At 35.4% G+C, this 15,347-nt stretch overlaps 1 protein-coding gene across 4 annotated transcripts in view; it reads left to right on the forward strand.

Annotated features, from left to right (window-relative positions):
* Window positions 1–15,347, forward strand: part of CNTN3 (contactin 3) — a 346,250-nt gene that overhangs the window by 275,082 nt on the left and 55,821 nt on the right. For all 4 annotated transcript variants that reach the window (XM_009200333.4, XM_017955288.3, XM_017955289.3 and 1 more), the window contains exon 13: window positions 657–832. In XM_009200333.4, the coding sequence (XP_009198597.3) occupies window positions 657–832 (176 nt within the window). The remainder of the gene's footprint in view (window positions 1–656; window positions 833–15,347) is intronic.

Genomic DNA, 15,347 nt, shown 5'->3' on the forward strand with positions numbered 1-15,347 from the left:
GAAAACTTTTCGTCCAACATAGTGCAAAGTAATGTGGAGTAGCAGTGGGAAAATGGGGTCAAGAGAATTTTAACTCATGATAGACAAATGGAAGGTAGGTGGTGACGACAGAGAGAAAGAAATGTGCATGTGGACATTTACATTGGGGAAAAGCAGACATTAATTAACATTTTAACATAGTACCCCTCCTGTTTGTACCAATTCTAGCATCTTTTGTATTATATCTTTCAAATCCAGGCTACCATTAAATGTCTGTTCAGATTTCGATGGTAATGTAATTTCTAGTCAAAGTTGGTGAAAACACAGTATTTTCTATTTCTACCCCTGCATTTCAAAACACAATAAAACTAAGGCGAAATTGATTTTGTTAATAATAATATAACTGTTGTTTACACATGACTTTAATTTTTAAACTTACATGTCCTACAAGTTCAAATATCCTAATTTCTTTAAGAAGAATTTGTGGATCCAGTGAAATGTAGCTCTGCATCAAAATGGCTATTTTAATTGAATACTTTTAATTATATAGATGTATGTATATTTATGTATATGCATCTACAGACATACAGAATATAAGTCAGATGAACAGTCTGCCTGTGCAAATGTCTTTTATCACAATAAAATGCTGTTTTTCTGAAAAATTATTTCCCCAATAGAACCAACGAGAATAACTTTGGCACCATCTAACATGGATGTTTCTGTTGGTGAAAGCGTCATCTTGCCCTGCCAGGTACAACATGACCCACTGTTAGACATCATCTTTACCTGGTATTTCAATGGGGCCCTTGCAGATTTTAAGAAAGATGGATCTCACTTTGAGAAAGTTGGTGGGGTAAGTTGTGGCACTTTCCTCATACTTTTCATATTGCACGTGTCTCTGACATATTGCCTCTAAAAAATATCTGACATACAGATGATGCTCTAGAAATGTTTTCTAAATGAGTGGTTTTGGTTGAGTGGTTCTCAATTCTATTTTGATGTAATTTTATTTTTGTAATTACCAGAAATTGAACACATTTACTTCAATGTATAATTACAATTAAAATTAATGTATGTTGTATTTATAGTAAATGTTACTTTTCATTACTTTTTGTTGTTGTTGTTGTTGTTGTTAGTATCCTATGGAAAGGAAGATTTTCTTTTACAGGTGTTTTTTTTCAGCATGACACGTATGTGATGAATTGGGAGAAAGCTGCACTTACTAAGTGTCTCCTCCAGGTGCTTGATCCCAATTAGTGTGTCAGGCCAGGGTGCATCATCACCGTTAATCCTCACAATTCCACCAGATATTAGCAGTAAGATGCTTCATTGTACAGGTGCACAAACTGAGGATTGGAAGTTTATTAACTTGGCCAGAGTCACTCAGCTAGTTAGTGGTGGAACTTCAAGCCCAGATCAGTGTGTTTCCACAACACAAATGCTTTCTAATGTTTCCATTCTGTCTCCTCTTTTGTGATGATTCCACATTAGAAAGAATTACAGATTTTAAGGAAAAATTGTCCCTTTGAGGAGAATGGTCAAGAAGTGGCTTAATGCTGGTGAGCCACCCAGACTAACGGTAAGCCTCACAGCATGTTTATGAATCTGGAATGACAAAGCTAGCTTCCCTTGTGGGACTGTTTGCACTGACTCAAGGACACCTTCATTCTTTTGGTAAAGAGGTCCACGGTGGACAGTCAAGTCTGATTTTGTCATTAGGGACTTCACATACAGGCCTCAGTAAAGCAGAAAGCCACATGATGGTCAACTCAACTGTGTTCCTTTGACAAAGACTTCTTATTAAATGTATGTATTTGTATACATCGGCATGTTAATATATTAAAATTATATGCAACTTAAAAGAATGGTGTTTTGAGCTGAATTGTGTCCTCCCGAAAATATATTCATAATGTCCAGTAACTCATAATGTGAACTTATTTGGAAATTGCCTTATTGTAGAAGCCATTAGTTAAATTAAGATGAGGTCATCCTGGATTAAAACGAGCGCTTATTCAGTGTAACTGGTGTCCTTATAATAAGAAGGTCATTTGGATATAGACACACAAAGAGAATGCTATGTGAAGCACAGACACAGAGGAGAGATGAACCAATTAGGATGAAGGCCCAGAACAGAGGTGAGGTGTGCTGCCAGAAGCCAAGGAATGCCTGGGGCCACAAGAAGCTGGAAGAGGCAAGGAAGAGTTTCCCCTTAGAGATTTCGCAGGGAAGCTGGCTCTGCCAACACCTTGATTTCAGACTTGCAGCCGTCAGAACTGTGCGAGGATAAATTACTGTTGTTTTAAGCCACCGAGTTTTTGGTACTTCGTTACGGCAACCTTAGGAAGCCAGTGCAGAAAAAAGAAAGTTTTTAAAAGGAAAGGGAAATTGAGACGTTTAGATACCTAGCCATAATTAAGTATAATTTTAGTACCCTTTCTATTTTCTAGCATCCATTTATTCCGTTTTGGAATTACTACTTTTCTAATTGTTCTGACTGATTCACAACTTTTGAGAACTTCACCAATTGCTAAAATCTTTTAGCTTTACTTTTACGATTGTTGTAAATGTCTATTTATTTTTAAATTGTTGCTGCTTTTTTCTGTCATGATAGCAAAAGGCATACGCCATATTCCGAGCTAGCTCTCTACTCCATACTCAGGCTGTCTTACAATTTAACAATTTCTTCTTCCCTTGGCCTCAAGAAGAAGCCTAAAATGTTACTTTCATAAAGACTCCTTACCCAATCTTGGAAAGGCTTCTCTAATCCAGCTCTTCTGCTTCTTTTAATTATTGAAGAATTCCATTTGAAACATTAGTCACCTTTGCCATTATAATGAAGTTAATTATGTTTGTGATTGATTTCTCAGCTGGATTGTGAGCTGTTGATAATAGTTTATCCAATACAGTTCCTCTGTGTTAGCTATTGCTGAATAAATGTATAATGAAAGACTGAAAAATCCAAAGTAGTTTGATTGTAATATGCATCAGTTACAAAGACACACTAAGACTGAGCCAGATTGCAGCCATCTTTCAGAAAAGCTTGGCATTAAAAACATTTGAGTTTATAATGTAATTTAACTATCTTGATTTACATAGCACTGATAGGTTCTACAGAAGGCACAAAGTCATCTCTGTACAAGTCAGGTGTCTGAAACATGAAATTTCATAAATTGATGCTATCACTTGCCAATTCTGTTCTTTCTCTAACATGCTAGTTCATGGCCTATGAATTTTTTATTGACTTGTGCCATTAGTAACTTAATATTCTCCCATCAGTATAAAACAGTAAGCCATACAAGATGACATTACCCTTAAGCACAGGCAATTAAGTAAATCGGTTTTCTGTTGCATGAGAAGGGAATCATGTAACAAGTCTTGTCCTCTGATTGTGTATTCATTGCAGCATGCACATTAATACAAAGATAGTCTGCTTGTCTTTTTCCCCAGTGGGTTCATAGATATATCCCCTGTTTCCAACAGCAGCAAAATGTGAGCAAGGAGGCTGGTAAGTAGGAAAGTTGCCTAGAAAGGTGGATAGTAAAAGCCATGTTTTCGAAAGAGGTTAGGGGTAGTTCAGATTATAGAAAATGGAACTCATAGCTTTGAACCGAATCAACCAATTATTGGGACTATGCTAAGTAGTCAACACCCATTCATTTATTTTTAAAAAACACATGCCTTTTGGAAAAAATCCATAAGCTCAGAAAGCTCCAATAATTTAAACCAGATCTACTGCATAGATTTGAAATTGTGCCAAAGGAGCACGATGACACCAGTCACAGATTTTTGCACAATTGGAATAATATATTCAGAAAAGCTTTATGAAACTAAGTGTCTAAAACAAATTGGCACATCACAAAGGAGGAGTAGGGGTCCAAACACAGGTTTCAGTCCATGATCATGGGACGAATCAAAAAGTCGTACCATTAAATCAGCAGGAAAAGACTTCCACAGAAGTTCCTGTTTGCCAAGAAAAGCTCAATCATAGGCACAGTGTGGTGTGGTTACGGAAGCGGCAGATTTATATTCAGATACACAACAGTTCTAGGTGCTATTGTCCGCTGGTTGATGCCCATGGGTGAGTCACATAATTTTTTGGTCTTATTTTCTGATCTTTTTTCATATCAGTTTTTAGTACCGTCACATGTTACTTAACGATGGGGATACATTCTGAGAAATGCATTGTTAGACAATTCCTTCCTTATATGGACATCATAGGGTGCACTTACCTAATAATACAGCCTACTACACACCCAGGCTGTGTGGTATAGCCTATTCCTCCTGCCCTGCAAACTTGCACAACATGCCTCTGCCCTCAATGCTGTGGGCAATTTAACAGAATGGCAAGTATTTATGCATCTAAACATTGAAACAGTACAGTAAAAATGCGGTATAAAGGATTTTCAAAAAGGCGCACCTGTATAGGGCACTCACGGTGAGTGGAGTTTGCAGGACTGGAAGTTGCTATGAGTGTCAGTGAGTGAGTGGTGAGAGAACGTGAAGGCTAGGACACTGCTGTACACTACTATAAACATTAGAAACACTGTACACTTAGGGTACATGCAATTTATAAGAAGTACTTTCTTTCTTCAATAATAAATCAACTGTAGCTTACCATAACTTTTTAACTTTATAAACTTTTAACTTTTTTAGACTTTTTGACTGTTTTGTCATGAACACCTAGCTTAAAACACACATTGTACAGCTATACAAAAATATTTTTTTTATATCCTTATTCAATAAGGATAAGCTTTTTTCTGTTTTTAATTTTTTTTTCGTTTTAAACATTTTTGTCATAAATGAATACACAAAGGCACAGGTTAGCCTAGGCCTATGCAGGGTCAGGATCATCAATATCACTATCCTGTGCCTCCACATCATGTCTCACTGAAAGGTCTGCAGGGGCAATAGCATGCATCAAGCTGTCATCTCGTAGGCCAACAATGCCTTCTTCTGGAATTCCTCCTGAAGGACCTATATGAGACTGTTTTATAGTTAACTTTTTTTTTTTTAATTTGTAGAAAGAGTACACTATAGAATCCCAATATGAAGTATGGTGTAGTCAATGGTATAATCTATTAACATGGTCATTTATCATAATTATCAAGTATTATGTACTGTACATAATTGTGTGTGCTAGACTACTATACGACAGGCAGCACAGTAGGTTTGTTTACCTCAGCATCATCACAAATGCATCAGTAAGGCATTGTGCTATGATATTATGGTGGCTACAGTGTCACTAGGCAATAGAAACTTTTTACGTCCATTATAATCTTTCTTTTTTTTTTTTTTTTTTTTTGAGACAGGGTCTCACTCTGTCACCCAGGCTGGAATGCAGTGGCATGATCTTGACTCACTGCAACCTCCGCCTCCTAGGTTCAAATGATTCTCCAGCCTCAGCCTTCTTAGTAGTTGGGACTACAGACATGCGCCACCGTGTCTGGCTACTTTTTCTATTTTTAGTAGAGCTGGGGTTTCGCCATGTTGGCCAGGCTGGTCTTAAACTCCTGACCTCAGGTGATCCGCCCGTCTTGGCCTCCCAAAGTACTGGGATTACAGGCATGAGGCACCAGGCCCAGCCAGCTCCATTATAATCTTATGGGACCACTGTCATATATATGGTCCATCCTTGACCAAAAGTCATTATGTGGCTCGTAACTGTATTTAACCCATTGCCTCCTGCCTTGAAATCTCTTCCTGGAACACAGTTTTCTCTCTTTTTTTTCCTGTATCTGGATATCTTCATATATGATGGTGTGAATATAAATAAGAATGTATACATTCATGTATACACTTTTATTTCACATATGCAGAATCACAAGAAGAGATACAGGCCTAACTATATGTTGATGGTAGTGTTCTATCATACCTATATTTAAGCAATGAATTTTACTCCATTATTTACCCCTGTGTAACATCTTTGTTTCTTTACTTTTAAACAAAGCTTAGCTTCCATGGGTAGGAAAAGGGAGGTAATATTCCAAAGTTCAAGAGAAACCAAAGAACACTGTTGACTGGTATGTGAAGACCTAGGGCCTGGTAATTTAAGTATAATTTTACAAATGTTGAGGGATAATTTTGACTTGCTCAGTAAGCTAACTTTTGGACTTACATGCATTATATGCTAGAGGCTCCCTACAGATAAAAACTTTTGGACCTAAACACACTAGTTGACCCTATATTGTAAGAATGTTTAAATATATATGCTTTGATAAACCCTATGTGGTGCATTTACTTTAGAAATGAAGAATGTCTAGAGCCAAGGTGTACAGCTTTACCAACACTTTGTGGAATTGGATCTCTGATGAATTAGAATGTTTGTGGATAAAAGTCACTGGAAGCAATAAGAACTTGAGCAGTGACAACCAATCTGCCATTCATTTAAATGGCTCACTTCAATATGATTTATTTCCCACAAGCCACAATTTCACTCTAGTTACAGCAGCTACTCGTGAGCTTGAGATTTAATGTATTTTTCAGCTCTCAGTGGTAGAAAATAATATCTTTGAAATTGATCCTTTGTGTGATAATACAAGTGGCCACTTTGACTTGATTTATTTCACAGAATTATTTGTGCGTGAAGACTAAAAGTTTGAAAACAGCAGCTCTTTATAACTATGTAAACGATTTTTATGTAAAGGAAAGCACTCATTCCCCAAACAACTTCTGGTAGTATTCTGAGTTTTTAAGCATATCCCCATTGGACTGTATTACACATTTTGTATCTTGTCCAAATTCAAAGCATCAGCTGACTTGAAATACTTATTAAGAGAATATACCCAGAAACAAATTCACAAAAATGGGGATCAGACCAGAGGAATTATTATTTATCTTGAAGCCCTATCTTTGAAGCATGACTCCTCCCGTAAAGTTATTTGCTGGTAAAGAAATGAGAATTCCCCAATTCCAGCTGGAAAAAGGGGCAATGCACAAAACTGTTGATGTGTAGTTATTTGCCTGACTCGTCATTTTACTCAATAAGGCAAATAAAGGCTCAGTTCCTGCTTAAAGTGCGATTGATGTCCCAGGACTATATTTATCAAGTACAATATTTATGAAGATGAATGGTCCAAAGCCATCCCCAGTGGAAATCCTGTAAGGTAGACTTAAATTTACAAGAATAAGTCAAAGCAAGCAATATGTGACTTCTTGTACTAAAGCCCATAAAAGCAGCAGAGTTAAAACAAACCGAGGCTATAAATGAAGTGACATAAAGGAAAATATATGCAAATATTTATTATGTAAATACAACAGAAGGAGAGTGCAGCAAATGTTAATTTCCAACAAAGAATAATTCGTAACAAACCTTAAAAGCAAAAAGGACAAATTTATTTTGGAAAAATTTCTTTTTACCACGAAAATATAATAATACCTCAAATAATGTATGATTAAAACATATCAGGTCGAGAAGAAAGATCTAGTAAGAAATAAAACTGTGTAGACTTTGAGAGCTCTTCTTTCAACTATCAGTAGATCAATTTGCTAAAAATTAGACAGATTATTTTGATACTGTAATTAACTGAAGTAACAGAAACATATGAAAAAATAGTCCTACAGATAGAAAATACACACTCCTTTTTATTCTTTCCACAGCTTTGCAAAATTTGGCTAATAAAAATAACAAAACATAAAGGAGAAAGAACAAATAAAATTCATATAATATCAAAAAAGCAAACTGATAATCTACAGAATATACCAATGAAAAATAAAGAGAAAAGAAAAACTAAAATTAGACATTAGAAAAAGAATATAAAATATAAAAAAGACTGTAAAAACACAAAGGATTCCATATTCAGGTCATGTATATGAAATTCCAATTAAATGGACCATTTCTGCAGAAATATAAATTATCAAAATTTAAATTTAATTAATTTAAAATAAAAATGAAATTAAAATTATCTACTTAGGTAGATTAATTATTATGAAAACTTGCAAATCAATTTTCCACCTCCACCAATAATAAAGATTTTAGGGCTACATTTTACTGGTAATTTTTGATTTTCAAATTTTAAGAAAACGGATAAATGTTCTGTGTTATGTAAACTATTTGACAACATTAAAAGTGTGAAATATTTTTAATTTATTTTGTAAGTCTAGCATATTCCTATGAACAAAACCTACCAAGATAGTAAATACTTGGTAAATACAAACTGATTTCATGAATATAGTAAGAAAACTTAAGGGAAATTTTAGCAAACCAGATTGAACATTATATTCAAAGATTAACCCTGCCAGGCGCAGTGGCTCACGCCTGTAATCCAGGCATTTTGGCAGGCCGAGGCAGGTGGATCACCTGGCGTCAGGAGTTCAAGACCAGCCTAGCCAACATGGTGAAAACCTGTCTCTACTAAAAATACAAAAATTAGCCAGGTGTGGTGACACATGCGTGTAATCGCAGCTATTCAGGAGGCTAGGCCAAGAGAATAACTTGAACTCGAGAGGCAGAGGTTGCAGTGAGCTGAGATTGTGCCATTATACTCCAGCCTGGGCAACAAGAGAGAAACTCTTTCTCTCAAAAAAAAAAAAAAAAAGATTAACCCTTATTAAGCTACTATAGTATATCCCAGGAAATGTACACACATCATATCAATAGATCTAATAAAACAAACCACAGTATTCTCAATTGATACTAAGATGACATTCAATAAAAATAATGACCAGTTACTGACTTTTAACTTCATTTTAAAATAGAAACAGAAAGGTATTTCTTCTGCATCCCAAAAGTGTCTTTAAAGGAAAAATACCGGAAATATTTTTATTTAAATCATCAACAAGATGAGACTACAAACAAATATCATTTGGACATGTTTGGGTCAATGCAATAAAGTATGAAACAAATAAAAGATGACTTTGAAAATAAGGAAACAAGCATTATTTCAGGACAAAATCATATTAGGGCTACTCAAAACCTAATAGTATCAACTCTAACTTTTTTTTTAAATTAATGGCTTCAGTCAACTGCTTGGATACCAGGTAAATTGCAAAAAATAATAGCTTCCTTAAAGCTAGATAAGAGGCTATTCGTAGCTTTCTTGCAACTAGTTTTCTATAGCACTGTGAGGTGACTATAGTAATAATTTATTGTATGTTTTCAAATAGCTAGAATACAGGATTTTGAATGTTCCCAACACAAATAAATGCTTTGAGGTGATAGATGTGCTAATTATTCTATTTTGATTGTTATATATCATATACATATATCTAAATATTACATTGTAATGCATAAATATGTACAATTATTATGTGCCTACTTAAAATATATATTAAAAATTTTAAGTAATAGTTTTCCTTTGTATCAACAATAACCAATAAGAAAATATAACAGGACAAAACCTCCCTGAAAAGATAGATAAATTCATGTTAATAATTTGCACAAGAAGTATGTGAGGCCTACATAAAAGCACCTACAATACTTTCTAAATTTGGCCAGAGATAGAAAGAGAGATATAATGACAGACAGAGAGGGGGAAAGAAACATGAAATATTCAATATTTCTAGATGAAATGAAACAGGCATACATTACAAGATTTTAATTTGTCCCAGGTTTTTCCAAAACTTTAAAATACTACCAATCAGATCTCAGTTTAAATAATTCTGAGAGTACTTAGAGTAAGAAATCAAGTAGCGATAAAAATAGTTAATAGCATTTTGAAAGACAAAAGTGATGATGCCTCATCATTAATTTCCAGAGACTATTCTGGAGGTATTTGCTTAGGTAGGAAATTACTAGAGCAGATTGATGTGACACACACATAGTTTTGTCATTCCAAAATCTGAAACAGAATGTCAGCATTTGAAACCTATGCCTTTCTCTTATACACCGTTGATCTTTATCTCTGTCTCAGTTATATCATCTGCAAAATTGAGATGTTGATCATACTTTCTTTAGAGGTATTTGTAAAGTGCCAAGGACAACAGAAGTTAGCTCTTGTGGGTCATTACTACTGCCAGCAGTAGTGGTAGTATTATTTCTAAATTGTTCCCCAGGAAAGCTGCAGCTATTTTTGTTCCCATCAGTACTAGTAAAGGGGCCCTGCTTCCCCATATTCTTTTCTGCACATGAATTTTTGCTTCATTTTTCTTTAATTTTTGACAACAAATGGCTGAGACCCCATATCTCATTACCACCAACTTCTCATTTATCAGATTAATGAGATTGAAAATCTCTCCATTTGCTTATTAGAAATTTGGATACTGAGGAAAGATTGGGAATTATAACTGACTCCTCCACATCAAGAAAATTGGGAGTTAATACTGACTCTTGTGAAATACAAGATTAGTTCTGCAGAGAAGAGCAAGAAAAGCTACCTTTTATTTCCAGCTAGAGAAATTCACAACAAAACCTAGTTGCCTGTATTATTTTATAGGATATTAATTTAAAAGAAAATCTAGCATGGAGTAACATTCAAAAGTTATAAAACAACATGAAAACTACTTCAAGACAACTCTCAGCTAGATAAGATTTTTTTTTGGCCAAAGACAAAGTAATGAAATTTACATGTGCATGTCAGATTTTGTTTTTATTTTTAATAGACATGCAATAATTGTACATATTTATGGGAGTCAAACTGATATTTCAATACATGTATTAATGCGCGTGTATCAGATTGTTACCTCCTTCGTGTGTCCTTTGAAGATAATTCTTTGGGGCACAGCAGGAAATCTCGCTTACACACAAATTACCAATGTATATACTAGTTGTTTTCTCTCACAGTATAGGCTCCATCTTTCACAGAGGGCAAATTTATGTCACTTTTCTGTTAACTTTGTCTATTACATCATTCACAAAATATATTTTTTCATTTTCAAGTAATCAAACAAGTCTATCTTCTTCTTCGACTAAGAGTTTTCATTAGCTTTCTTGGCTCGAGTGGGATATAAAGTTGGGAGAATTTGAGGAGAGACAGAAGATTTTAGAACCAGTGTTCATAAGAGTTACAGAAAACTGTTTTGGGATGTTAGAGAGGTTATGCCTCTTGGAGAGGAACTTGGAAAGAAATACAGATATTTAAAGAAAACTTCTGGCAGATTTTGCTGCAAACTTCATCATGTTTCACCACAAGCCTTCAATAAAATTGCATCACTTGACAATTCTTAGAACAGTTGGATTTGGCCGAGCGTGGTGGCTCAGCCTGTAATATCAGCACTTTGGGAGGCCGAGGCCAACCAGCGTGGCCATCATGGCAAAACTCCAGTCTCTACTAAAAATTCAAAAATTAGCTGGGCGAGGTGGCACACACCTGTAGTCCCAGCTACTCGGGAGGCTGAGGCAGGAGAATTGCTTGAATCCAGGAGGCAGAGGTTGCAGTGAGCGGAGATTGCACCACTGCATTCCACACTGCATGACAGAGCGAAACTCTGTCGAAAGAAAGAGAGAGAGAGAGAGAGAGAGAGAGAGGAAGAGAAGAGAAGAGAAAAGAGAAAGAGAAAGAAAGAAGAGTTGATTTGAGAGGGTGTGGGTTATCTGTGTTATTAGTACCTTAGGAAAGAAAGAGGAAGGAAGGAAGAAAAGGAGGAAGGAAGGAAGGGAGGGAGGGAGGGAGGGAGGAAGGAAGGAAGGAAGGGGAAGGAAGCGGAAGGAAAGGAAGGAAGGAAGGAAGGAAGGAAGGAAAAAGGCAGCTGGTTTGGAGAGAGTGTGTGGCTATTCGTGTTATTAATATCTTAGGATATACTGGAGTTCCACTGTTGGAATACATATTGGAAAATGTAAGATACCACCAAAGAATTACTAATGTGTATGTTGATGTACATGTAAGTATATTTGTGTATATACCAGCATACAAATATCCAAATACAGTAATACATGTTTTTTTTAAAATCTCTGAAAGTTCTAAGAGAGGCAGTAATAATTCATTTGATATTGCTTATAATTCCTTCAGTTCCTCCAATTTTTAAATATACATAACAGATATTTACCTACATCTGTGATTTGCAAATTAAAAAAAAATATCATCTATGAGAGGCTGAGGCTGATGTTGACTGGTGGAAAGAGCTGCAGTTTATAATTCTGGCTTGTTTTGTTTGACAAAGGCTGACAGGATTAAGGTTCATGAATACATCTTACAAAAGGGGACTGAAGTCAAAAAAAAGGAGTAAATGCAATAAATTCAATAAATAAACAAATCACGTCTAATGAGAAAAATGGTCTGCTGATGATAGCTTTCTCTTCACTCATGCTGGCTTAGGTATTTTTTAATGGCTTCATTGAGATGTGATTCCCATACCATGCAATGTATCCACTTAAAGTATAAAATGCAGTGGCTTTTAACATATTCACAGAGCTGTACTTTCATTGCAATAGTTAGTTTTAGAGTATCTTTATTATCTCAAAAAGAAAGCTCATATCCCTTAACCATAACTTTCCAAATCCCCACCCTTCACCCCCAGGCAGAGGCAACCACTGATCGACTTTCTCTATATACTTATTTGCATGTTTTGGACATTTCGTATAAATGGAAACATGTGGTCATTTGAGATGGACCCCTTTTAAAAAATAAACTTTATTTATTACACAGTCTCTAAGGTTCATAGCAAAATTGATCTGAAAGTACAGAAAGTGCCCATGTACCCCCATCCTCCCACACATACACCCTCCTTCACTATCAACATCCCATACCGGGGGGGACATTTTTTATAATCTGTGAACCTACATTGACACATCATTATCACCCCAAGTTAACAGTTTACATTGGAGTTCATTCTTCATCTTATGCATTCTGTTGGTACAAATGTATAATGGCATGTATCCACCACTGTAGTATCTCACAGAATAGTTTCACCGCCCTAAAAATCCTCTGTACCCTGCCTGTTCATTCCTTCCAGCCCTCCTAACTTCTGGCAACCACTAATCTTTTTATTGTCTCAATAGTTTTGCCTTTTCCAGAACGTCATATAGTTGCACTCATATAGCATATAGCTTTTTCAAATGGGCTTCTTTCACTTCATAATATGCAGTTGAATTCCTCCGTGTCTTTTCATGGGTTGATATCTCAGGTCATTTTAGTGCTGAATATTATCCCAGTATCTGGATGTATCACTGTTTATTTATCCACTCATCTACTAAAGGAAATATTGGTTGCTTCCCAAGTTTTGGCAATTATGAATAAAGCTGCTATATACATCTATATGCAGATTTTTATTAGACATAAGTTTTCAGTTCATTTTGGTAAGTACCAACATGATTGCTGGATCTTATAGTAAGAGTTACGTTTAATTTTGTAAGAAACTGCTGGACTGTCGTGCAGAATGGCTATAACATTTTGTATCCCCACCAGTGATAAATGAGATTTCCTGCAACTCTATGTCCTTGCCAGAATTTTATGTTGTCAGTGTCTGGATTTTGGCCAATCTAATAGATATGTAGTGGTATCTCATTGTTTTAATTTTCAATTCCCTAATGAAATATGATGTTGAACATATTTTTATGTTCTTACTTGCCATCTGCATATAGTCTTTGATAAAGTGTTGGTTCAGGTCTTTTGCCTGCTTTTTAATCAGGGTGTTCATTTTTGTATTGGAAAGTTTCAAGAGATTTTTCTGTATTTTATCTAACAGCCCTTTGTCAGATTTGTCTTTTGCAAATATGTTCTCCAAGTCTATGGCTTGTCTTCTCATTCTGTTAACATCACTATGTTTTTTCTAATTGAGTCACCCAGGCTGCAGTGCAATGCCACAGTCTTAGCTAATTGCACCCTTTGCCTCCTGGGTTCAAGCAATTATCCTGCCTTAACCTGCCAAGTAGCTGGGACTACAGGTTTGTACCACCACACCCGGCTAATTTTTGTATTTTTAGTGGAGATGGGGTTTCGCCGTGTTGGCCAGTCTGATTTCTAACTTCTGACCTCAGGTGATCCGCCCACATCGGATTCACCATTGAACTCATCTGGACCTGGTGCTTTCTGTTTGGGAAAATTATTAATTATTGATTCAGTGTATCTACTATATGTAAGACTATTTGTGTTATCTACTTCTTTTTGTTTAACTTTTGGCAGATTTTATCTTTCAAGGAATTGATCCATTTCATCTAAGTTCTCAAATTTGTAGACATAGCATTGTTCATAGTATTCGTTATTATCTTTTAATATACATAGGGTCTGTGATAATGTTTCCTTTTTAATTTCTGATATTAGTTATTTGTATCTTCTCTTTTTTTCTTAAGTAGCCTAGCTAGAGATTGATTGATTTTATTGCTCTTTTCAAAGAATCAGCTTTTGTTGATTTTCTTTGTTGACTTGCAGTTTTCAAGTTTATTCATTTTTACCCTGATTTTTTTTTTATTCCTTTTAATTTGGATCTGATTTGCTCTATTTTTCCAGTTTTCTAAAGCAAAAAGCTTAGATTATTGGTTTTGGCTCCTTTTTGCTTTTATATGCACTCAGTGACACAAATTTTCCTCTAGGCATAGCTTTGACTATATTCTACAAATTTCGATAAGTTGTATTTCTGTTTTTATTTAGTTCAAAATCTTTTTTTAATTTAAAAACATCTTTCATTGAGATAAAATCATATAATATATACAAATTTTATTTTATTTTTATTTTTTCAAGTATTATTTTAGAATCAGTGAGCACACATACAGGTTTGTTAAAGGTATATTGCATGATGCCAAGGTTTGGAGTTTCTGAATCCATCACCCAGGTACTCAGCATAGCACCCAATAGTTCTTCAACCCTTGTGCCCCTACTCCTCCTCCCTCTTGTATTCTCCAGTGTTTATTGTTCTTATATTTATGTGCATGTATACGCAATTTTTTACCACTTATAAGTGAGAACATCTGGTATTTGGTTTTCTATTTCTGTTAGTTCACTTAGGGTGATGGTTTCCAGCTACATCCATGTTGCTGCAAAAGCCATGACTTCATTCTTTTTCATGGTTGCAGAGTATTTCATGGTATCTATGTACCACATTTTCTTTACCCAGTCTCCCACTGATGGGTACCTGGGTTGATTTCATATCTTTGCTATTGTGAATAGTACTGTGGTGAACATATGGGTGCATGTGTTTGGCAGAACGCTTTATTTTCCTTTGGTTAGGTCCCTAGTAATGGGATTGTTGGGTTAAATGGTAGTTCAGCTTTTCCTTCGAGAAATCTCCAAAATGCTTTTCCCACAGTGGCTGTACTAATTTACATTCCTACCAACAGTATTTAAGTGTTTCCTTTACTCCACAACCTTGCCAACATCTATTTTTTTACTTTCTAACAAAAACTATTCTTACTGGTATGAGATGGTATCTCATTGCGGTTTTTTTTTTGCATTTCTCTGGTGATTAGTCATGATGAGCATTTTTTCATATGTTTTTTGGCCACTTGTATGTCTTTTGAAAAGTGTCTGTTCATGTCATTTGCCCACTTTCTACCAGGGTTA

Source organism: Papio anubis, chromosome 2 (genome assembly GCF_008728515.1).
Source record: "Papio anubis isolate 15944 chromosome 2, Panubis1.0, whole genome shotgun sequence".
In the NCBI taxonomy this organism is placed as follows: Eukaryota; Metazoa; Chordata; class Mammalia; order Primates; family Cercopithecidae; genus Papio; species Papio anubis.